The sequence below is a fragment of the Parasteatoda tepidariorum genome, chromosome 3, assembly GCF_043381705.1.
Source record: "Parasteatoda tepidariorum isolate YZ-2023 chromosome 3, CAS_Ptep_4.0, whole genome shotgun sequence".
NCBI lineage: Eukaryota > Metazoa > Arthropoda > Arachnida > Araneae > Theridiidae > Parasteatoda > Parasteatoda tepidariorum.
The window spans coordinates 48,223,519-48,247,942 of record NC_092206.1 but is presented as its reverse complement, the minus strand read 5'-3'; the positions used below and the strand labels follow the sequence as shown (position 1 = coordinate 48,247,942).

Here is a 24,424-nt window from a genome sequence, read left to right as displayed (position 1 = left end):
AAGGAATGTCATATTTAGCAAACACATTTAAAAGAAGGGAGCTTATATTTTCACCTGTGGAGTTTCCTTCCAAATTTGGGATTGCCAATAAAGTACTTTCAATGCGTTGAAGATCCACGTTAAAATAACTCACCACAACTGGGTACAACTTATAATCAGCTTCGTGACTACCATCACATGCTGCAGTAAATGCTTGTTCTTGCAAATATTTAATGATTTCTGAAGTTCGATCCATAGCCATTTCATGGACAAGGGATGCAGTTTTGGTTTTAGCACATCCGTAACGTTTCGCAATTTCACTTTTCGGAAACATCTTTCGAAAAAGCGGACCCACATGGCTGGCGGCATTTAGCGGAACATTATGCTCAACTAAAAAAGAGGTAAACAATAACTCAGCACGCATTACTTCATCTTGGACATTATCAGGTGGCTTAAAAAATTTGCTTAGTCTTTGGTTATTTTCAGCGTTTTCAATGTTCTTGGCATGATTCGGTCCGGTCACGTGGCGATGTATATCATTTCTACCTCCGTGCGATATTAGAAAGTCAGAAAAACAAATCGTACAATAAGCATACTTTTCTCCTTTGTTTGATTTTTTTATGCATGGAAACTCTGCAGTATAAGAATTCTTATACGATTGAAAATAAGTTTTCTTCGGTTTCATTTTTAACGCACACCACGTGATTACAAGCTAAGTAGTAGTCGACAGTTCAGTACCGTTTTCGTTCGTTACAGAGGGAGGGAGAACGACGTTTGGATCGGCTAGTTCAGTGACGTAGTAGAAACGGGGAGTGGCAATAATGACGGGAACAGCGCATTCACTAAAGGAGACTGGAAGCAGTTAGGAGGGAGAAAAGGAGAATAACCAATCAACTGGTTTACACGTGAACGTGCCGTTACTATGGTTACGAGGATAAGCCACTTATAAGGGGTGTGTGGTTACCGTGTTGCTTTGGAATAGATCGGAAAACTCCTGTCATTTTTTCTGTTTTCCCCCTTTACAAATGGTTTTACTCTAGCTCCGTAGCAGCTGATAATCGCGGAATTTTACCGATGTGCTAATCGTGCAACGCTAAAAACGGGGGATCCGTATAAATTCCAGGTTAATCCGTAGGCCCGTAGAATTAGACGTAAATCCGTACATTTTACGGATAATCCGTAAAAGTTGGCAAGTATGTATTTGTGTTTTATTTTAGTTTTTTGAAATCTTACCCTGTTTTTGAGAAAGGGTGAGAAATTCTCACCCTTTTTTTTTTCTATGATGAAAACACTGAAAGAGCATAATATAAACACAAGTGTATTGCGCTACACTACAAATATTTATTTGTACAGAACAAGAAAAATAATATTGCTACACACCAAATCACCTTTGATGAAGCAGGTCAAAAATGTACACTCAGGCTTCAAACAAATAATTGAATAGACAAGAGGTAAAATATATTACTTATCAATCTCAATGTAAATTATTTATATGTAGTTGTTTGAAATATGACCAAAATTTTAACTTCATTAATAAACATCCATTATTATTCAGATACAAATGCAGCTTCAAAACAAATACACAATTATTCGACTGGAAATATATCAAATACCTTTGTCTAATAGCATCTAATTTCTCTGGATCTGTGATGAGAACTTGAATACCAAGATGCATTTTAACTTTTTGAAGTGAGAAATCTATGCAAGCTATCTTTGCATTTGTTATTGTCTTAGGCATAGCTGAAAATTACAACATATTTTAATCTTGTGAAACATAAAAAGTCAACATTTTTTTCTTTGTAGTCAAATAAACAAGTTGAAAGAAAAAATTTAGTTGCACAGAAATTACATTCAATTTAAAAAAAAAAAAAAAACCTTTATTGGTCTATTATATAACTTAAAATTTTCAATTGTATTTTTGCTAAGAATAACAACTCATTTGAAAATACCATTTTCCAATTAACAGTTAAATCTAAGAAAAGTTTTAGCAAAAAAATTATAGAATAAAATTTCTAGTTTAACTGAGAAAAAAAGTGCTGTTAAGGTTTATGATTTCAGCTCAACTATTTACTATTGATAACAGGGGTCTGTCTAGGTTTTTCTGAGAGGTACCTATTTTGTGAAAATTTAGACATAATTTGTAAAAAATTTAAAATTATATTAAAAAATCAACACAAAAATATGGATTTATCGTTTCTTAAGGGATACAAAAATGAAATTTTAAGAAAAAGTATTTTGTGAAGCTACCGTTTTTCCTAAAATTGAATTTGTGAAACTACCGTTTTTCCTAAAGTTGAATTTGTGAAGGTACCACTAAACGGTAGTAAATTCGGCCTGGACAGACCCCTGGATAAGCTCAGGAAAAAAAGTAATTTCAATATAGTACCCATGTTCTGGCAAACTACTAAAAATTTAAGTTAAAAGTTCGTAAGATAAGTTTAATTCAAGATAAAATAGAACAGCTGTAATTTAGAGAACATACCTGCTGTAAAAATGAGATGTAGTAATTTTTTTAAAAAAACATTCCATACAATTACTTATGAAATATTCTTAGCACAAAAAAAAGTTTATCAATAAAAATTTTACAAAAATGTATCTCGTTTAATTATTTCCTTCTGATCTGATTTCTGCATAAGATTATAAAACTTTAGATGCATTATCATGGAAATGACACAAATTTATTAGGAAGTTTGAATTTTGGTGTTTTTGACAAATTTTCAATCACTTTTAAGGAATAAAAGAAAACTATTTAAAAAAATTATGGTAGTTTCTTAAATAATTTGCTTAGCTAATTTTGGTTTTATTTACTTCCACAGTTGGCATTTGGTCGACAGTAACTAATTTTTGCCCTGCAGTGGCAGAAACTGAAGAACTTCTAATTGTTTTGATAATTACTAAATGACACTCGTGTAAGTAAATTAAAAAATAAGACTCCATTTCATCATTTAAAAAACTTGACATAATAATAAATATTTTATAATTTAATATAAAATTTTTGAAGCACAGTAATCGATCATTGTTGAAATTGCTCTGCATTAGAAATTTTTGTTTTATAACCTTCTTGTAACTTTTACAAACTATTCTTTTTATTGTTTGTAAATCTATTATTTTGTTTACATTAAATATAAAAGTGTATATCAAATATTTATACAAAATAGAGTAATGTTAATAAATATAAATATTCTAGATTTCAGTTTTTTATTAGATCCAACTCTAAAATTCCCTTATTTACTATTACTTAACATGATTGAATGAAGCCACTTTCAAATAGTTTTCATTGAATTTTATTTATTTACCATTGACAACAGAATTACTCCCGAAATAAAAAACTCGACTCTATCTGGCGAATAGGGCTGAGAAGATTTATTGAATCTAAGTTTCTTTCTAGAAAAACAAAGGTCCTAATCTACAAAACTCTTGTCCGGCCAGTCTTGACATACGCTTCTGAAGCTTGGACAATGACAAAACAGGAGGAAAATTACATCACAATATTTGAGAGAAAGATTTTGCGGGGTATACTTGGTGGTGTAAATGAAAACAATAGCTGGAAAAGGAGATTTAACTTTGAACTGTAAAAGATTCATAAACAACCTGATATTATTAAATACATAAAAATAAATAGAATGAATTGGATTGCCCACATGATTCGAATGAGTGACGACAACACAATAAAAAAATATACTGCTTTTCAGACCCACTGGAAAAAGAAAGCGGCTGCAGTTGAGATGGGCTGACTCAGTGGAGTGTGATTTTTTCGCAATTAATGAAAAGAATTGGAGATCAAAGATAAATCGGAAGATATCATGGAGAAATCTTCAGAGGAAGGCATTGGCTCACATTGGGCTGTCTGGCCAACTATGATGATGAATTTTTTTTTATGAAGTCATTTGCATCGCAAAAGTTAACAATCCAATCATGTAAACAATTTCATTGGTTGAAACACTTACACACATTGGTTGTCACATTTACAGTGACCATGTCCATGTGACCAATAGGTAAGCTGTTCTTCTATTCCTGCAATTTGTACAAAATGAGCTTACTTACAGTTATCTCTGAGCTCTGTATGCTTAAAGAGTACTAAAAAACTGTGAAACCACATATTCATGTACCTTGCAATACACGGTGAAATAGTTAGATAAGAGTCGTTTGTAAAGAAATGCTCATTTTATTTGCAGATACTTGAAGAACATGAAGATGATATTTATGAGAAAGGAATTATTCAGGTCATAAATAATGTGATTACCTACAAAGAAGTCAAAGTGAAAAAACTCATAACTATTGCCCTTGATTTAGTTCAGAATGAGAACTGTTGAATTGCAGATGTTAGTAATATTTTGATTAATTTAACGTAGAGAATCTTAAGGATGCTTATGAAAGAGAAGTGATATACATATTTAAACAAGCAGCTACTGACTATTTTTCTCTAGATTATATGGTGTCAGCCAAAGTATTTGGATTGAAATTATGTACTGAAGAAAGAAACTGTTAGAATTTTGCTTGCCAACACGTTTTAATTTCTCACTATTTATTAAGAATGTTCATTGATTTTTAGATGGTATAATTTCTAAATTTACCCATACTTCCAAAGTTTTCAAATTTTTTCTTAAAAGCTGAATTTTTTGTTAATATTGAAAGGCTGAAACTTATTAACTTTAAAATGTGAAAAAAGATTTATTTAAGATAGAAATAGTAAAGTTATATACGCCGAAGAAATTTTCAACGATTTATCTGATTCATTAGAATGTTTGTACAACCCTCTGTCTATGTTGCATATTCTTATGTGTAGATAATTTAATTGACAATATTTAACTTCTTTAGCTAATACAGTCAGTGAACTACAGGAGTGAACTCCCGGATATAGTGAACAAAATGTTAGGTCCCGTGTCTTGCTATACACGTATAATGTTATTTTTTGTGGATATAGTGAACCAAAAAATTTGAGGAAGTTGGATATAATGAACTTTTTTCTGTTTTCAACTGATTTTTTTTGTAATAATTTCGAAATTTTTACTTTAAAATAAATACATATACCGATTTTTAAAACCATCTATAGAGGGGAATTTAGAGATAAGCTTCTTTTATCTCACATTCCCATCCCTAAACAAACCAAGCAGATATTTCCAACCCTGGCAGATAATGCACCTGTAAGGTGTCAGTGGGATCAATATGCATTTTCTGTCAGGATTGCTCATCAGTTAAAGATTACTAAATTCATTTTTTTTTTGTAAGCAAGACAAAGAGTAATGAAAAATAACAAATTTTTCACTACTAAATAATATTTTTCATTCATTTATTTAAAAGTGTAATAAAAGGGAGGAGTTTGGGAACCATTAATTAAATTGCCTGCGTAACGGATATAGTGAACCAAAATTTTGGTCCCTTGAAGGTTCACTATAGCGAGGTTTGATTGTATAAAAATTAACCACATTTCCCCCCCCCTTTCCTTAGAATACCTCTGGGAGTACTGAATTGAAAATTGATCGTTCTCTGGTTCAGGTCAAAATTAGGATCTGTGGATAAATGGATGGATCCGCCCTATAAAACAGGCTGCAACGTGTTTGGCTGAAATAGTATTCTTGGCTAAATATGGCGTCACTGAAAAATAAAAAACACACACCCTCTGCTTTAAATTCGCTTGGTTTCCTAAGCAGGCTTGCTGGCACTGGCAATAGAAAGAACAGAAGATAAAATAAAAAAATAATAATTTTTTATATACCTTGAGATGCTACTGTGCAATTCAAAGCATATCCATTTATCAGCATGCTCTCAGTTGAACTTCTTCCATGAGCTTTTAAAACATTGACTGCTTTGATAGGATAAAGGAAACCTCCCTTGCCATCAGAAACTTTAACAGCCATGGCAGCATCAACTACCATATTGGCAAAGAAATCACTTTCACTGGTGATACATTAAGGAACCATAATCTCAAATACTTGGGAAAAAATAGTTCATAATCATTGACTAGACGTTCCCAATAATTTGCGAATAATAATAAAATATATTTTTATTTAATAATACTAAAAAAATACTGTTAAATATAAACAATTACTTTGAATTAAAGAGATAATTATTACAGGGTTGCCTTTAGTAGCCTAAAGCATGAAAACAGTTGCCAAAAACTATGAAAATAGTTGCCAAAAACTATGAAAATAGTTGCCTAAATAAGAATAAATACTCAGCAAAAATAAGACTAAAATTTTATTAAATGACTTAACTGTCATATACTATGATACTGTGGCGCTTTTGAATACTAGTGGCGTTTTTGCATACTTGTGGCGTTTTTGAATAATTTTAAATAAAGGATAAATAGAAGTCTTACTTTTAACTAGTAACATTTTATTATTTAAACAATTTAAAAAATAACATTAATATAAGGATATACAATTAATTCAACTTATTTATACATTAATTCTTACGTGCTTTTATAATAGATGGAGAGAGACTTACCAAGTTTAGTCATGGTTCGGCCTTTTTGTCACTTAGGCTGATTGCTTTTTTCGTGATAGCTTTGAACCCTTTCCTTCGGCTGCTTTTATATCGTATTTTTTGGGTGATAAAAAGTTACAAATCTGAGGAAAGGTCAAGTTCAAAAGTCATTGTTGTTTTCGAGTTTGTCCAGTGATGGGTCAATCACATGATGGGGGTGACATTGTAAGATTTAAACCTAATCGTTTATTTGAATTACTTTATCCGTATTTAACTTACTATTTGCCGATGGAGATTTCCCACAGTAGTTTTATTTAATCGAAGACTCTGAAATGTTCTAGAAATCTAATCTTAGCCCTTTCTCTTGATTTTAATTTTGAGTGACGATAAGCGTCACATCTTCCTCAAAAGCCGAGAAAAAAAAAAAAAGTCTTGCTTAACCAGTTAAACTCAGAAGGAAAGTCTCTCTCTTATTTAACACATAACATAGTTTTCATTGTTTTTTTTAAAACTTTAAGTAAACAATCATCATAAACACGATTAAAGTGAAGTACAAAGCAATATAAATAATATGCAAGAAAAAAAATATAACATATACATAACAATAGAATACACCTGAAGATCTTGCATTCACAGGAATGAAATATTATTTAGACGAAAGATTTTCCCAAATTTGACAGAAGAATCCTAACATTGTAGATGATACGTACATTGTGCAAACTAAATTGGTAATTTATAATTTGTATTTCATTTTATACAAAATTTGCACATTATATATATATATATATATAAGAAAATAATTTGTATTTAAAAGAATTAAAATACATAGGATTTAAAGAAATGTTGTTTGATGAAAAGGAAAGGATAGTTCGATACGTTCTAGGAAACTTATGTATCGTGATATTCCATTAAAAAAAATCTTTTCGCAAAGAAAATATACAATATATATATAGGAAAAATAAAAATATTTAAAAAAAAAATATCCAAAATAATAGAAAATAAAATTTACATTTCATCTCCTACAACAAGTAATGCAAGTTGAGATGATGGTAATGCTTAAACAAATAATAATAAGAAAAGCTCCAAGCATTTTGAAACCAAAAAATACATTACTCAATGTAGAAAAAGATAAAAAATTAAAGAAACCTGAGCCAGAAGAATCAGAGCTGGTTATCGCTTTAGTGTATGAGGAATTAAAATTTAAGAGATTTATACTAGGCTCAGTTAAACAAAATGAAAGAAGTTTGCAATGCTTCATTTCTCTTGCTACAAGGCATAATTTTTCCTCATAACATTTTTGTTCAGCCTGAAATTTAATAACGAATTCCCGTGGCTCAGTCTCCAATACAAATGATTGAGTGTATAAAACAATTTTTTGAAGTTCAACAGATACTGTTCCAGCTTGGCAACTGGAATGAGCAGTAAACTTCAGCTCACTTAAAATCTGGCAAGAATAACAGCCTTTTGCCGTTACCTCACTTTCCATAATTTTGGGACAAATTTGTGACGTGTGTAGCATTATCTTGTAATCACTAAAACTAATGGAGAGTTTAACAGCTGCAGTTGCCAAGAGTTGTGATACTAGGGAACCCTTGTTCATAGAAAATAAGTGCAAGTCTCTGGCCAGTGGAAGGGCTTTTTCCTTTGAGCCGGTTATCAGGGTAAGGCCATCTGGTTTCCTTGTACATCTCAATGTTGTCTCGAAGAAATCACACTTAGTGATGTCGGGATCAAATATGAAACTTTTGGTGAAGCTTTCATTGGCCTGAATCTGACCCACCAAACCAGCCATAGGAACATGTTGAGGGCTAGCGGGCGTCAGATAAGCCTCTGATGGATTTCCAACTCGAACAACGAGGGAGTCGGAAAAATGAAGTTGTGGTTGGTTTAGCGAACCTTGAATTTCCATAAAAATTCCATCTTTTGTTTGGGCTGATAAAGGGAATGTCAGTACTTCTGACGTACCATTTTATAATAGATGGAGAGAGACTTACCAAGTTTAGTCATGGTTCGGCCTTTTTGTCACTTAGGCTGATTGCTTTTTTTCGTGATAGCTTTGAACCCTTTCCTTCGGCTGCTTTTATATCATATTTTTTGGGTGATAAAAAGTTACAAATCTGAGGAAAGGTCAAGTTCAAAAGTCATTGTTGTTTTCGAGTTTGTCCCGTGATGGGTCAATCACATGATGGGGGTGACATTGTAAGATTTAAACCTAATTGTTTATTTGAATTACTTTATCCGTATTTAACTTACTATTTGCCGATGGAGATTTCCCACAGTAGCTTTATTTAATCGAAGACTCTGAAATGTTCTAGAAATCTAATCTTAGCCCTTTCTCTTGATTTTAATTTTGAGTGACGATAAGCGTCACAATACATTTAGTTAAGTTGGTGACAAATATGATAAATATTCTATAAACTATTCGTGTAAATATTATAATATCGCGTAAATATTATGTATGGTGAGTTTCTGTGAAAAGTGATTACTTAAATTCGAAATTCATGCATTGTAATACCACATTAAATTTTTTTTTAAATCATGCAGAATTTCGTAACAATAAACGTTGAAAAGGCGATCAAGAAACAAAAAAGACTTATGATAGAATCTGTGCAAATTAAACACATTAAGAAGTGATGACTCAAATTTGTTATCTAAATTTTTTTTATTTCTTAATGTTTTAATTATTTATTTAATTTTTTAAAATTTTATTGTTTTTATTTTTTAAGAAAAGAAATTCAGTGTGTTCAGAAGATTTTGCAGACTGCAGGTTTTCAACCCAATTTATGCTAAAAAACATTGCTAGAAGTACAGAAAAGTCTCCAAATAGTCTCCTTTTCCTGAAAACAGTTGCTTTTCAACCTTTTTAGGCAAAAAAAGTTGTCATAGTCGCCTCATGCTGAAAATAGTTGAATTTTAGTCGCCTGTGGCACCCCTGTTATTACAAGAAAGGTAAAAATTAGCTTGTAGTTATCAAAGCATTTGTAATTAAGTTTGGAAAAAACTAGGTTCAAAATGAAAGAGAAATAGATTTAAGAGTTATCAAAAAAGCAACTTTGGATACAACGCTCTTGATTAAATGAAAAGATTAGAATGGGGAGAAAGTTGTCAGAAGAGTATTACCATTCACATATTTTTTTAAAATAAATAATATCGGCTATTGAACAATGCACAATCAAGGTAACCACTGGCTTGCTAGAGCCTGCAAAACACACTAAAATGTGCATCAGGGAATTCATTGCCACAAGGGAAGTTAACAATTTACCACAAGGGAAGTTAATGTTCATATATTGGCAATGAAAATAAATAAGATTGACTATTTCACATTTAAAATAAAAGCAATATATTTGCATACAATATGTGTAGCAATATATTTGCACACAATATGTAATCATTAATATCAAAAGAAATAAAATATTATTTTGAAACAATTTAATGTAATAAATAGGATACTAACCTAAACATACATTCTTTTTTAACTTTCAATGCTACTAAGTATTTTTTAAAGTCATAAGTTATAAAAACCCATTTTAAAAAAACTTTTAAAAAGTTTTTGAAGTTTAACCAACTAGTGGTAACACTGACAATGATAGAATATCTTTTTGTAATAGTACAAAATTTACTGAAATCAGGGATGAGAGTAGTTAGAAAGTAAAAAAGAGGAAATCCAAGAATGAATATATATATATATAATATGTAGAAGCTACGATATCTAAAAATTTGACAAAAAAAGTGCGATTTTTAAATCATACGATTATAAATCTCGATGATTAATTTTAAGATTGTATAAATATGAATTATATGAAAGATTTTAAAATGCTGTGAATAAGATTTTAAATTGAGAGAATATGAAGCCTGATATGTGGCTTTGAAATCTTGTGAACATGAAACTCGACATTGGATTTCAAAAATATGAAAATACAATAAATCATGATGCGTAATTTTTAGATCGCGTAAATACGAATCCCGATGCTTAGTTTTTAAATTGCGAGAATAAAAATCGAAACTTTTAAATCAGGTAAATACGAAAATTGATGTTAGGTAATAATATCGTGATTTTAAAAAAGTTTTTAGTAATTCGTTTGTTTTTGGGGCCAGCAAACAGTAAGCAGCCATGTCTGAATTACGTAAGTACGAGCTATCGGGGAGGGGGGATACGGAAAATCTTATTTTCTTTGCGCAAAAGCGGAGAAAATAGCTAAAATAAGTAAAAATACGGAAGGGTTGGTGGCTATGTAGTTTGAATTTTCTGTTTGTGTTTGGAATTCGGAAATAATTATTCTATTTCAACGACTGAATTTTCAGAAAAAGCGGAATATTTATATTAAAAGAAAAAAAAAAAAAAAAAAAAAAAAAAAAAAAGAAGAAACTTTTAGAGAATCGAAGTTTTTGATAAAAAGGCTGAAATTCGAGAGACAAAAGCGGAAATCCGCTAAAACGCGGAAAAATCTCTTGCCTGTGAAATTTAATTATGCAATGGTATCATATGAAGGTTAAATAATTCAGCTGAAAATATTAAGGTAAAAATTATCAACACAAACATTAATACTTTTCTATTTAAAAACATATTAAAAAAAATTTAAAATAAGAAATTTATATTTCTCACATTTAAAACTTTAACTCAAAAATAAATACATAAAAGGATACGCTCCAATGAGTTTTGATGATAGAGACGTTTTAGCAGCATTGATGATGCATTCTTTGCCTAAACTATCGGTATTTATAGTTAAATGTTCCTGAATATACTTGCAAGCTTCCCTGTAAAATCAAAAATAAATATTAGCAACATTAAAATATTTATTAAACTTCATAAGGAAAATACATACTTTAAAAATTTTAGTAGGTTTTAGAAAAATAATTTGTTTTTATTAATGTTCTTATTCAAAATAAAAAATACATAAAAGAGAAGAATTTTTAATTATTTTATTAGTTGTTCGGTAGCTAATTAAATATTCTTATCCTGAATGCCTTTTTTAGTTATATTTTTTCTATGAGTTGATGTTTTGGGGCAATCATGCAAAATTTTATTTATACAGTAGAGAACCGATTATCCGGAACGATCGGGACTATCGCTATTCCGGATAACTGATTTTTCCGGTTTTCTGAATCGCTACAAAAAGCCGTTTTTTTAGTGTTAAACCCAACTAAAAAAAATAATATTTGGAAATAATCTTAAAAATAAGAAAAAAAGATGAAGTAATACACTAATGATTATTTCTGAAATGATGCTAAGGTAAACATCTTTCAAAAAAGAAAGAAAAATCCTAAAATCTTATGAGGAAAAAAATTTTTTTTTAAAAAAATTGAGGGAAAATTTATCAAATTTCGTTCCGGTTTTTTGGTTTTCCGATTTCCGGATAACGGGTTCTGTACTGTACTTCTAGAATAATAGTTTTAAATTTCTAGATTTGTAATTATGACAGCTTTTTTTATTTATTTAGTTTTAAGGAAAATGAAAAAAAAAAAAAGAAATTTTTTCAAAAATAGAATATTAATTATGCATAGATGTATAGTTCGTAACAAAAATGCCGTTCAGTGTATGATCTAAGTTTTCTCTCTCCCTTCATTAAAACGTTAATTGTACAATCATATGGATTAATTCCTCACTGAATTCTACAAAAAATTAGGACTTCACAATTTCAATAACGCATAACTGTTTTATAATATAAACTAATAAATACTAATATATTTTTAATATTTATTAAATTTGAAGCAGGGTAAGCAATTTGAGAGTTTTAACCCAATTAAAGTGTCATATCAAAAAAGTTTAAAATGCATCCTTGCATTAATATAAACATTATTCACATTTCCAAAATCACATGGCAGGTATAGCCAAATATTTAATACTACTTTCTATTAATAATTATTGTTGTATATTATAAAACATTCGTTCAGACATAGCCAGTTTTAACCATAATGTCTAAAACCAAACTCTGATATAAATTATTCTACTAACTTGCAGGCTAAACGATAACCACTGATGATAGAAGTAGGATGAATTTTACATTTAACCAGTTCATCTGCATTTTTTAGAAGTTCAGCAGCAATTAACACCTAGAAAATAATTAGAAAAGTTTTATTACAGAGGGAAAAGTTAAATAAATAAATAACCAAATAAAAAAACAAACTTAATGTAAATTTTAGGAAGATAAATAAAATGTGACAGGCTACATCTATGAAAATTTATTGAAATGACTGATGTATTATATGCACTGATGTATTATATGACAAAAAGAAATAAAATAAATTTTTCAAATGATATAGGATTATTTTAGAATATATTGTTACAAAAAAAATCAGGATTTTTAATATTATGTAGAAAAGTGTAGCAATCTGCAAAAAAAACTATTTAAAAATAACTTGGATTAGATGATGAAATGGACAAAATTTAAGCACACCAAAAGTGATTTTCAAAACCATTAAAAAAGGCGTAGCCTTAACTGGACTATGTGAGTGTTGAAATAATAAGCATTAAAAATATCAAGATTTGCAAAATTAGAATGGAGAATTGAAAAAGCAAGTTCTAACACCCCCCCCCGCACACACCTCTTAAAATTTTGTTGTAGTATTCCCATAAAAACGATAAACCCCGGGTTAATTACTCATTTCGATTTGCAATGAAACCCTTCCGTGGATTGTTATTAAGATGTAATTCGCTTCCCATACAGTTTGTAAGAAGAGCGTTTTTTCTCCCCATGTCTGGCTAAAAACATGCCGGGATGCGAAACTCTGAGATAAAAGAAGCAGCAGCCACTCCGTTTCTTAATTGAAGTGGAGGAAAAAGTGTTAGTGCCATGCAAACCCTGTTCTCATTTCAATCCATGGAAAAATTAAGGAGCTTTTGCGAGGAACTCTTTTACGAATATTTAAAATTTGTTAAATAAAGTAGTACATTGTGATAAGCCTAACCGGTCGCTCATGCCATATAATAGCAACATTTTTTCGCAGGGTTTTTAAAAATTAATTGATGAGGGTGTCCCTCTGTAAAGTTTACTGGAAGTTGAAATCCAAACTGTTATTTTAAACATTGTTCTAAATTTATTCTAATGGACCTTTATTTTTTAATAAAACATTTTTTCTCTGTGAAACTTTTTTATGTATGACCCATTCTAAAATATTCTCATAAAGAAGATAACTTTTAGTGCTAGTTCTGTTAAATATATGTTTTTATCAGAGTTGGGTTTTTGCCGTCAAAAACTGGCTTTTGACATGACAGTGGTAAAAACCGTCAAAAACCTACTGTTTTCTTTAATTTATGGCATATAGCGGACAATATATTATTTTCACATCATTGCCTTAACCCCTTAACTGCCGCAGGCGTATATATGCGCTTTCCCGAAGTACCATGCTTTGTATTGCGCTGCTATAAATAGAACTACACCCCCTACTTCTGAATGCAGTAAAATGGCCTTGAAAGTGTTTGCTTTGCGAATGTATTACTAATTTCGGATGAGGGGGAATGGGAAAAGGATGTTATGGAAAAGTGACATTGTATTAATCGCTTGGTTGTATTTATTTGAGTAGGGTCGAGTTTATTCTTTTTTCGCTTTCGTTTCCCGTATGTATTTGGTGCTTTTTATTATTTCCATCAACGTCTTCAAAGAAAAATGCATCGCGAAAATGTGCTGTTGGTTCAAGAAAAAAAATCCCGCTATCAGTGCGATGAATGTGATGTGTCCAACCATGTTTCAGGATTTATCATACAACAGCTAAGTTTTAACATCTTTTATATTGTATTTTTATTATTTAATTTAAATTTTGTATTTTCTTTCTTTCCTTTTTCTTGTCTTGTAAAACTAAACTGTTTTTAAATTGCAAAGCGTGCATCATTTTTCCCCACCAAAACACCGTGTAAGGAAGTGCACTTGAGCGAAAAACGGTGGCACTGGGGAGTGAATCACGTTAATTTCACTCGGCAGTTAAGGGGTTAATAAATGAATGTTGTAAATGATTGCTATTGATTTTGCAACTATAAACATGTATACTTATTGAAAATAGTGATACTTACTTTTTTCATTATAGCTTGATTTGCAAAGGATTCAAAATTTTGCACTTCTTAATTGTTAGAAATAAACAAACAAACAAAAAAGCTTGGAACTATTAATAAGTACAAGAACTAAAAAAAAGAATTTAAAATTTGGCATTTCTTCAATATTAGAAATAAGCTAAACAAAACTTGTAACTACTTACAAACTCTAAGTCAAGAATGACTTGACATTCTTTAGTAATGTAATATGCCAAACAAAATTATCAGGGTTCGTGATTTTTTTAAGAAAAATCAAAAGAATCAGATTTTTTTTTTTATTTAAATCAGATTTTTTTGATTTTTATTCGAATACTCTGTAAGAACTTTAATTTATGATTAAAAAAAATTATAAATGTTTAATCAAATTAACTTAATATTAAAACTATATTGTAACAACATTTTAGAAGCTCTAACTAAAATAATTTTTCATTATAATACATGGCTTTAAATGCATAGCAACCATTTTGAAACAAATGCATGATTAAAATTTAAAGACTAGATGAAATAGACAATTTAAAGAATACTTCAGGGGTCTATCTGTCTGGGTTTTTCTGAGAGGTACCTATTTTGTGAAAATTAAAAATTATATTAAAAAATCAACACAAATATAGTAAAAATATGGATTTATCGTTTCTTACGAGACACAAAAATGAAATTTTAAGAAAAAGTATTTCGAGTGATTATTCTATCATTTTTCTAAAGTTGAATTTGTAAAGGTACCGTTAAACGGTATTAAATTTGGCTTGGACAGATCCCTGTACTTTAACTATTAAAACAAAGTTTCACTTAGCAAACCATAACTTTAATTTAAAATTGGGATTTTTTTTTTCTCTTGATTTTTAAAATGACAAAATAAATGTAGCAGACTGTGTTTAAAAATGTAGTCATCCATCAAAAAATAAATAAATATTTAATCTAGATATTTTTATATTAAAATATTCATTTTTAATTCTATGTCAAAATAGATAAGTTAAGCTTTAAAAAAAAAATTAGAAAATCTATGGACTACTCATTGGAAATTTTTTTCACAAAATTTCTTTATAGAAAATCAGATAATGTCAAAGATATTGTAAACATATTATGAGAAAAAAATACCAGTTAATAACCCTATTGCATCAAATAGTCTTTGAAAGAGTTTGAAAGGGAAGAATAACATTATATTATAAAAAAAGCATCTGAATTCATCAGCCCTTTTTTTTTCTGTTTTTGGCATATTAAGGTAATTTCTTTTTAATATAACCGTAAGCTTCAGAAATATACATTTTCCACCAATAAAATATGATGTAGATTTTAATTCACGCTTTTTCATTCAAAAGGTAGAATTTTAATTTACATTAATTGTATTACTTTTTGAAAAAATTCATGTTTATTAATTACTTTCTACAGCTATGCAAGTCTATATTAAGACAGCATTAAATGTTTACTTTAATCTGTACTTTCAATCTCAAGAATCAAAACATTTTTAAAAATGTAATTTCTAATGTGTTGGAATTTAACACACACCAAGAAAGTAATTTCGTTAACTAAAATTAATTAATGCAGCAATTTATTTAAATTAAATTTTAATACTAAGAAAAGAATGAAAGTATCAAAAATTTAAAACACTGTTTCTTAACTTTTAAAATCAATATATATAGATAAAAAAAATTTGTTGATTTAAATCAATGATTTTTTTAAAAAAATCATTTGATTTAAATCAAGCTGATTTAAATCAACGAACCCTGAAAATTATGCTTGGAAATGTTGAAAATTTTGTTTTGTATCCTAATATTTTACTTCATATAGTATGTTTTGATATAATCATGTTGGGAAAATGCAAGAATCTGTTATTAAATATCTTTTAACAACTTTTTTTCTAATTTTATTGCCCAAAAATGAATTAATTATTATAAGCAGTTAAACTCAAATGAAAATACAGTTTTACCAAAACTATGGGTTTTTTGACAGAGGGTTTTTTAACATGACGGTAAAAACCGTCATGTGTCAAAAACCTGCGAACCCTAGTTTTTTATTAAATTTAAGTTGAAATTTTACTATGGACAATTATTTTCGTGGATTTTTAAATTTGGATACAATTTTAAGCCCAAAATTTTACAGTAGCAAAATTTTTTTTGAACATATGTAAAAAATATATTTAGAAATTTAGCAGTCCTAAATGATTTTTATCTGTTACTATTTCTGAAAATGTTTTCTTTTACCATATTTTTGTGTTGATATTATAATGTAATTTTTAATTTTCACAAATTATGTTGAAATTTTTACAAAATAAGTACCTTTTTTGGAAAAAAAAAACTATACAGACCCCTGATATTATTATGACTTGCGAGTTTTGAATTGAGCATTTTAAAATGCTTCATTTGTACCAACTTCACCGGAATTCCGAACTGTTTTGCATTTCAGCACTTATTGTTACTCATTTCTACAATTTTGTAAGATGGACAAATACCTTGTAAAGGCAATATCTTCTACTCCGAAACGGATAAATGAAAATGAAACAAATGTGGGTAGAAACGATCAAAATGAAACAAACACGCATTTGGGCAACCTAATGAGAATAGCTGATAAAAAAAAGTAGATGTAGAACATTTTCCATATGATGATGCAAAAAAAAAAAAATATTCAATGCTTTAAAAATTAGAGGAGGTTAAAAATGTATTATAATTAAACAAAAGATTTTTTTTTCGAGTCTCTTGGTGTTTTTTTTTTTTTTTTAGATATCTCACTTAACTTCTTGAAATCTCACCCTGTTTTTGAGAAAGGGTGAGAAATTCTCACCCATTTTTTTTCTGCGATGAAAACACTGAATGAGCTATTGAAAATTAAGTTTACATACAACAGATGTAGTTCCATCTCCAACTTCTTGATCTTGTAGCTGAGCAAGTTCAACTAGAACTTTGGCAGCAGGATGCTCAATTTCTAGTAACTTCAGTATAGTAGCTCCATCATTTGTACATGTTACATCCTGTTTCATACAAGATTATATTCAAATAAGAAATTTCATAAATAATTTACCAAAAATCATAATTACACATGAAAATTGAAAAGTATAATGCTGAGATTTAATTAAATATTTCTATATAAATATAGCAAATTTTTGAATGACAACTAACAATATTTCGAGTAGTTTATTCAAGCAAAATTGTCAACAATTTATTTTCATTAAAATTAACAGGGACTAAATCTTTATTCTGTTTTTATAAATAAGATTTTGAAGTTAGTTAATCCTTAACTAATTACACAGATAATGACACAAATTTTAGAAAATGTAGCACAGTTCCAGAAATGACTTATCAGTGTAGAAATAAAAAAATGAAAGCTAACATGAACTAGAGGGCATTTTTTCTTTTTCTATGAACTCTGAGTTTAAATTTTAATTTAACAAAAGAAAAAGTATTAAATTTTTATACTAATACCTAAAAAAAATACCAGTTTATTTGTTAAAAAGAACAAAAAATCATGTTAGAAATCACAATAGTCTTAATGACAAGCTAGGCGTTTTTATAATCAGAAAAATCAAAACAAATAATTTTGAAAAAATAAAAAAGACAATAAAAGAAAAAAAAATTTCCGCAACAAATTCAAATAAAGTCAACCTGGCATAAATGAATATCATTGGTTCCAGCTAACTCTCTTCAATTAAAAGGGGAGTGCATTATACACAATTGTACACAGTGCGCTGGTTCATTGAATACTATAATTTCAACAAAAACATTACAATATTTTAACAATTGTAAATAGCCAAAATCATCGCGCTATTGCAATGGAAGCCACGACTGGCTCAAACAAGAGTTCAAGAGAAACCTGAGCAGTTCACAACAATTGCTACAGATGGCGCTTCGCTTAAGACCGAACATGCATTATTCAATTTTAAATTAAAAATTTTACTTTTTAATGGTATTTAATACATAGTATAGTGTTTTAATTAAGTAAACCCAATTTTATTATCAATAAACAATTATATTAAGTACTGTGTGTTAGCATCAATAAAATACAAATGCTATTTAAAGTTACACAAAATGAAAACTATGCTAATGAAAAATATAATATAGGTTCTATAAATAAATATTATTTTATTCCTTCCAAAAAAATCTATAACTGACTGTTTTCATACCTGTTAAATTTATCAAAATTCACCTGTTAATTTATCAAAATTTGTTTCTTTCTGTTTCTATTAAGACTTTCATGATTTGCGTATTCCCTTCAAACAATCATTCCTTTTTCTTGCTCATTGTGCAACTAACTCAGAATTATTCACTGAAGTAAAAATTATTATGCTACTTTATAGAAAGACACACTGCACACTAGTGTGTTAGGTTTTTGAAACTTTCTTATCAAGGCCAATAGCGGACTACAAGTCTTGACCACACGACAAATAACTCAGTAGGTACTTTGTTTACATTCTAAATGATGTGCGAGTGAAGTAAGTCAAAGAGGGGTAAAGCTCCTTTTATTTACTCTAATGTATAAGCTGCCAGCAAGATTTGATCAAATACTTAAAATATATACTCTTAACGTCTGGTATAGCAACAAATGAACAGGACGTTCCTTTTGAAGTGACCATTTTTATCTTCTTAACAGAAAAATAGAAACTCTATTCTAGCTGGTGAAACATTTCTAAAAAATAAAATATACTTTTTCCATTTCAGTATTTCTTCTTTAAGCAATTAAGCGAGAATTGATAACAATTATAAGCTTAAACGGGGAAATTTAACATTAGTTTAATACAAAATGATTTGGTTCCATCAAATTTGCTTTGTATAAGCGGGTTATTCGATTATCTGATATGCAATTAAGTGGAGATGACTGTATTAATAATCAAGATTTTTGAAAAACACGAATTTAAAAGATAAGGGAATTGTGGTGACCCATAACTATTTTCCCTTTAAAATCTTAATGGTTAACCTGTAAACCTTCTGATACTTTAAGTGTACCTACACACCACAATACCATAGAATAATAAATTCATATTTTTAAAATACTCAAAAAATATGAAATTATATTAGTAATAATAATTAAGAAATCAAGGAATATTTGAAATTTAGATTTGTTTAATTTGATTTTTTATTGATTTACCATATTAATTTCATTCTTTACTAATTTTATGAAAGGCAAAATTTTTTCAGAGAATTTCATTTAGATATTATGCAACAGGGTTGGAGTTTTTGCCGGCAAAAAGGGGTTTTTGCCAGGACAGTGGCAAAAACCTGGTAAAAACCGGCAAAAACTGGTAAAAACCGGCAAAAACCAAATTATCTAAATTGCTAATTAAATATTATTACAAAATACTTTAAACAAATTTAAATCAATCATAAGGAATAATAATTTTGATAAATTACATGAAAAAATTATTTTTAACATATTAATAATTAATATATCTAAGGGTAATAATTTTTAAAAGATTGAAAATTTTTGATCTCTTTTCATTTTAGAATCCTAAAATAAATGTTTTTTTACAAATAAATATTATTATTTGTATAATACTATTATTTATTATAAAAAATTATTATTTGTACAATAATTAACTACACATGTTGATAGATATTTTATGCTTTAAATTATATTTGTATTAATTTAAAATAAGCTCATTTCACTGGAAAAAAGAGAATAATCACAAATTTTCCAATCAATAATGTTTTATACTACTAAAATGATACATTATCATTTAATTATGGAAAAATAGTTTTGTTAATTTTTTTGTAATTATTTATATTCATAGTATATATTTCAATTTTAGGAATAATTTTGTATCAAAAATGTGTTTTTGTCCTCTCATCTTGGAAAATATAGGTTTTTGCCACTTTGGTTGGCAAAAACCTGTTTTTGCCAGGACGGTTTTTACCGGTATTTACCATGGTTTTTTCCACCAGCAGCAAAATCTTGCCAACCCTGTTATGCAACAATTCTATTCCAAAAGTTTCTTCCTTTTGTCCCAATAAGTATCTAATGTTAAATAATAGGATGCAACTTAAAAATTACAATGCATGATACTTAGAACCCATTGGTTGTCGAGCAATAAGCAACAAAAAACATTGTGGATATATCTGTTAAAGTTATAAGTAAAACAAATGCTATTTTGCTAAAATACACAAATAACAGAGGTAATAAAATTTATTCACCCCAATATTGTCAACAAGCATTTTATCCAATCCAATGGGTCCCAAAGAGCTCTTTACAATGTTAGCAATTGCACAAGCAGCTGTCACTGAAAAATAACATATACAGAAGTTAGTAAAATATAAAAATAATTTTAAAGTTAAAAAAAAAAGTTAGCGCTGTTTAAACAAAAAAAAATTCTTAAAAAACAGTATATTCATAAAAATTTTGATTTACTTTACAAAATTTTTTAGATTTTTATTCTTATCTAAAAATATTAAAGTTTGATATCTTATCTAGACTTATTTCACGAGGCTAGTGAAGATAAGTCATGATATTGATTACTTAATTTTTCGCTGCTTACGACAAGCAAAATCAAAATCAATGTTATGACCTACAGCAAATAGCAACAGAACTTATCAAGTTGGTGGCAAAAAGGACTATTTTTATATAAAAAATTAAATACTTTTAATTACTAAAATTCATTCTTTTTAATTGATTGATTTTATTAAAAGTTACTCCTGGGTTATTGCCCAGTAGACGACAAAATTTGGCAATTATTTTGAAGTAGATCACAATACCGTAATCTTCAGGACGATATTTCCACATCACTAAGGAGCTAAATTGATTTTAAAATGAAAAAATGTTAATAAAAGAAAACAAAAAGCATTGAGGTTTGCTCGGGAAGCTTTCCGTATTGTGATCTGTGGCAGAATAATTGCCAAGTCTTGACAACTTCCGGGGGAGATTTCCGCATCTTGATTTGTGGCAGATTATACGCCAAGTCTTGGCAACTACCGGCGAGACACTAAAAAAAACTTCACAGAAAGGGACTAACTCAAAATGTATACCTTGTAGCCACCCCCCGGACCAATATCTACATGTTTTTCTAAAAAAAAATTCAAGTTTAAAATCTATTTGTAATTGGCGATTGTAGTTGGCACAACAGATCATGATACAGAAATATCCCCAACTTCCAGGCAGCGGCCTGCAAGAAACTAAGAAAAAACATCACAGAAAGGAACAAACACGAAAGGTATAACACGCAGCCACTCCCGGGCAAACATCTTAACATCATATTTAAAAAAAAAAATTGAAAGTTAAAAATTTATTTGTCACCTTGGTGATTGTAGTTAGCACGGCAGATTACAATACAGAAATATTCTCAGCCCAGGGATGGTTAGAGTTATACCCTTCGAGATGGTCCCTTTCAACATTGCTTTTCTTAGTTTCTCATGGGCGGCTGGCAGGAAGTTATAAAGACAAGTTGATTATTCTGCCACAGATCACGATATGGAATTCCACCCACCCTCTGTTTTTTTAAATACAATTTTTACTGTAACATTACTTAATTTTTAACTCACGTGTGTAACCATTCAACCACATTGAAGAAGTTTTACTAAAAGTTTTGAGAGAAAATTAAATTATTCCAGTTACCTATGTTATATAACTTTACTATTTCAAATGATGTAAAAGAAATCCTTACGTCAATATTTGGAACAATTCTTCGCTAAATTTGATGTGATAATATACTATCAAATTTTGATAATCAGTGTTTTCACTACAGCGCGAGAATCTCGCATATTTTTTTCTTTTCTCGCATTAAAAAATGATTACCGTGAGAAATTCGCGCATTCTATAAATCAATTTCAAAATTCGCGAATTTCTCGCATTTTGGAAAAAGCTTCGAATTACGCCATTTAGAATAAAATCCGTTTCACTTTTCTTATTGGATCTTTCATTATTTTCAACATCTGCCCCATTATCTAGCTTCCCTATTTACCAGTATTGTTCAGAACCTTTTCGAACAACAGAACACAACCACGGAACCCCTTTCAGAACACATGTCTGCAACCACGCGTTTACCGTAGGTAAGGTTTCTTCGTGTAAGACGTTCAAATTTTTTATGCACTTATGCAAGATGGACAAATACCTTGTAAAGGCAAAATCTTCTATGATGATGCATCAAAAATATTCAACGCTTTAAAAAGTAGAAGACGTTACAAATGTATTATAATTAAAGAAATGATTTTTTTTTCAAGAGATTTTGTGTTTTTTTAGAAATCTCACTTAACTTTTTGAAATCTCACCCTGTGTTTGAGAAAGGGTGAGAAATTCTCCCCCATTTTTTTTCTATGATGAAAACACTGATAATGTATCAGAGTATGAGAACTGAATTTGTAATTAGTATATGCCCTAATTAAATTTCGTTGAATAAACAAGATGTGTTTAGATTTCAAATAATAAATCGAATTCTAGATCAGAATTTAATTTTTAAATGGAAGCATTAAGATACGTTGTGCAAACTTTGTTAATTTATTTAAGATCGAAGAAACACATATTTTACGAGTAAAAGACTGATTTTAGATGTGTTTAGAGTCCATATCTATATTTTAACATCATACACTTTAGTAATTGTAATTTTTAATTTTGAAATGTCACTTTTGTTTGCACGTGGTATTGCCGGTGAAGTGTACCATATAAAAGAATAAGATCTTATGCATACCATTTTGGGTACGAACGGGCTGCCCTGTTGTACGGGATCCACCCAAATGAAGCATTGCACCAGTAGACATTGTTAAATTTATAATAAGCAACAATCAAATTATATTCACACAAGATGATTTTTAATTGACATAAACAGTCTTCAATCGTCTTTATTTTGGGAAAGGAAGGGTAGGTGAAGAGAGGAAAGCACGTTTGAAGTGAAAGTAGAAGTTAATTCTCTGATCTATACAAATCATTCTTTGCGGCTCAACCGCACGTGCGAGCGATCCGCAGTTGCTGGTGTTAAACTATGACACTGGCACCTGGTGTTAAATATATTTACAAAAATAAGGTAAAATCGTACATTAATTTGAATGAGTGGGAGGGTGAGAGAAAGAGAGAGAAATGGCATTATAACAAGTTTAATTAATCATTAGAATAAAATTTTTTTAAGCATTAAAATAATATATTATAGATATTTTTTTTTTGAAAACTGACTTAAAAACAGATTTCTCTTAAAAAAGAGTAGAGAGAAGAGAGTTGTTAGTAGGATTATTAATTTGAAGATTTTTGTTATGTAGAAAGTAACAATTTTTAAAAAATTGAAATTTTGTGAAAAATACAATATATGTTTGCCTATTAATTCATTATCTTTTGTTAACGAATCTCTTCTTGCATTTTAGATTATTATTATTTTATTTTTTATAGAATCAAAGAAATTGGCTCAAGGTGAAACATCTTGGTACATCATAATCTGCTGAGCCATTGGATGTTAATATTTGGGAAACAACTATTTCGAGTTCTTTTCTTTTAACCTTGTTAGTTGATTGAATTTGAATATTAATGCAGCGGAAACCTTTCTGTTTAGTCAGCATAGGCTAAAATTGATCAAGTTACAAAAAAATTTAAAATATATTTTAAATTTACTTATAAGTAAAGATAGATTCAGTTACAGACAAAATACAGCAAAGTTACAAAGGTTTTACTAAGTTTCAAAATAAGTTGTGACTATCATGTAAAAAAAATTACTCAAAGTGGTCACTTTGAATGGTCACACCAAATTACTTAAAGTGTACTCCTTGGTAGTGATTTAATATGAATTCCTTGTTCGTAAAAACCAGAGTCACAAAGATTATTGTTCAACAGTAAACATTAAAAAAGTTACATGAATTTTGGCAATTTTTTAAAAATTAGCATCATGAATTTTTGAACCAAAAATTTGATTTTTACAGAGATTTGGTTGTGGAGGGAATGAATTCCTTAATAATAAAAACACACGAAAGCATTTGTTAAATAATTTGCTAAGAAAAGTTTTATCAACGAACAACCGGAATTGGTCTTCGCTTTTGTTCTGTCGTAGTTAGGCAGAAATTTACAAGAATTTGCTCAATGTGTCAAAATATATATATATATATA

At 29.1% G+C, this 24,424-nt stretch overlaps 1 protein-coding gene across 1 annotated transcript in view; it reads right to left on the bottom strand.

Moving 5' to 3' along the window:
- LOC107452306 (chaperonin containing TCP1 subunit 1) overlaps positions 1-23,313 on the bottom strand; it is a 34,623-nt gene extending 11,310 nt beyond the window's left edge. The window contains exons 1-7 of the mRNA XM_016068695.3: positions 23,028-23,313; positions 20,545-20,630; positions 17,262-17,390; positions 12,359-12,456; positions 11,050-11,160; positions 5,696-5,877; positions 1,593-1,719 (exon numbers count right to left, since the gene is read on the bottom strand). Of these exons, the coding sequence (XP_015924181.1) occupies positions 1,593-1,719; positions 5,696-5,877; positions 11,050-11,160; positions 12,359-12,456; positions 17,262-17,390; positions 20,545-20,630; positions 23,028-23,097 (803 nt within the window). The 5' untranslated portion in view covers positions 23,098-23,313. The remainder of the gene's footprint in view (positions 1-1,592; positions 1,720-5,695; positions 5,878-11,049; positions 11,161-12,358; positions 12,457-17,261; positions 17,391-20,544; positions 20,631-23,027) is intronic.
- Between the last annotated feature and the right edge of the window lie 1,111 nt (positions 23,314-24,424).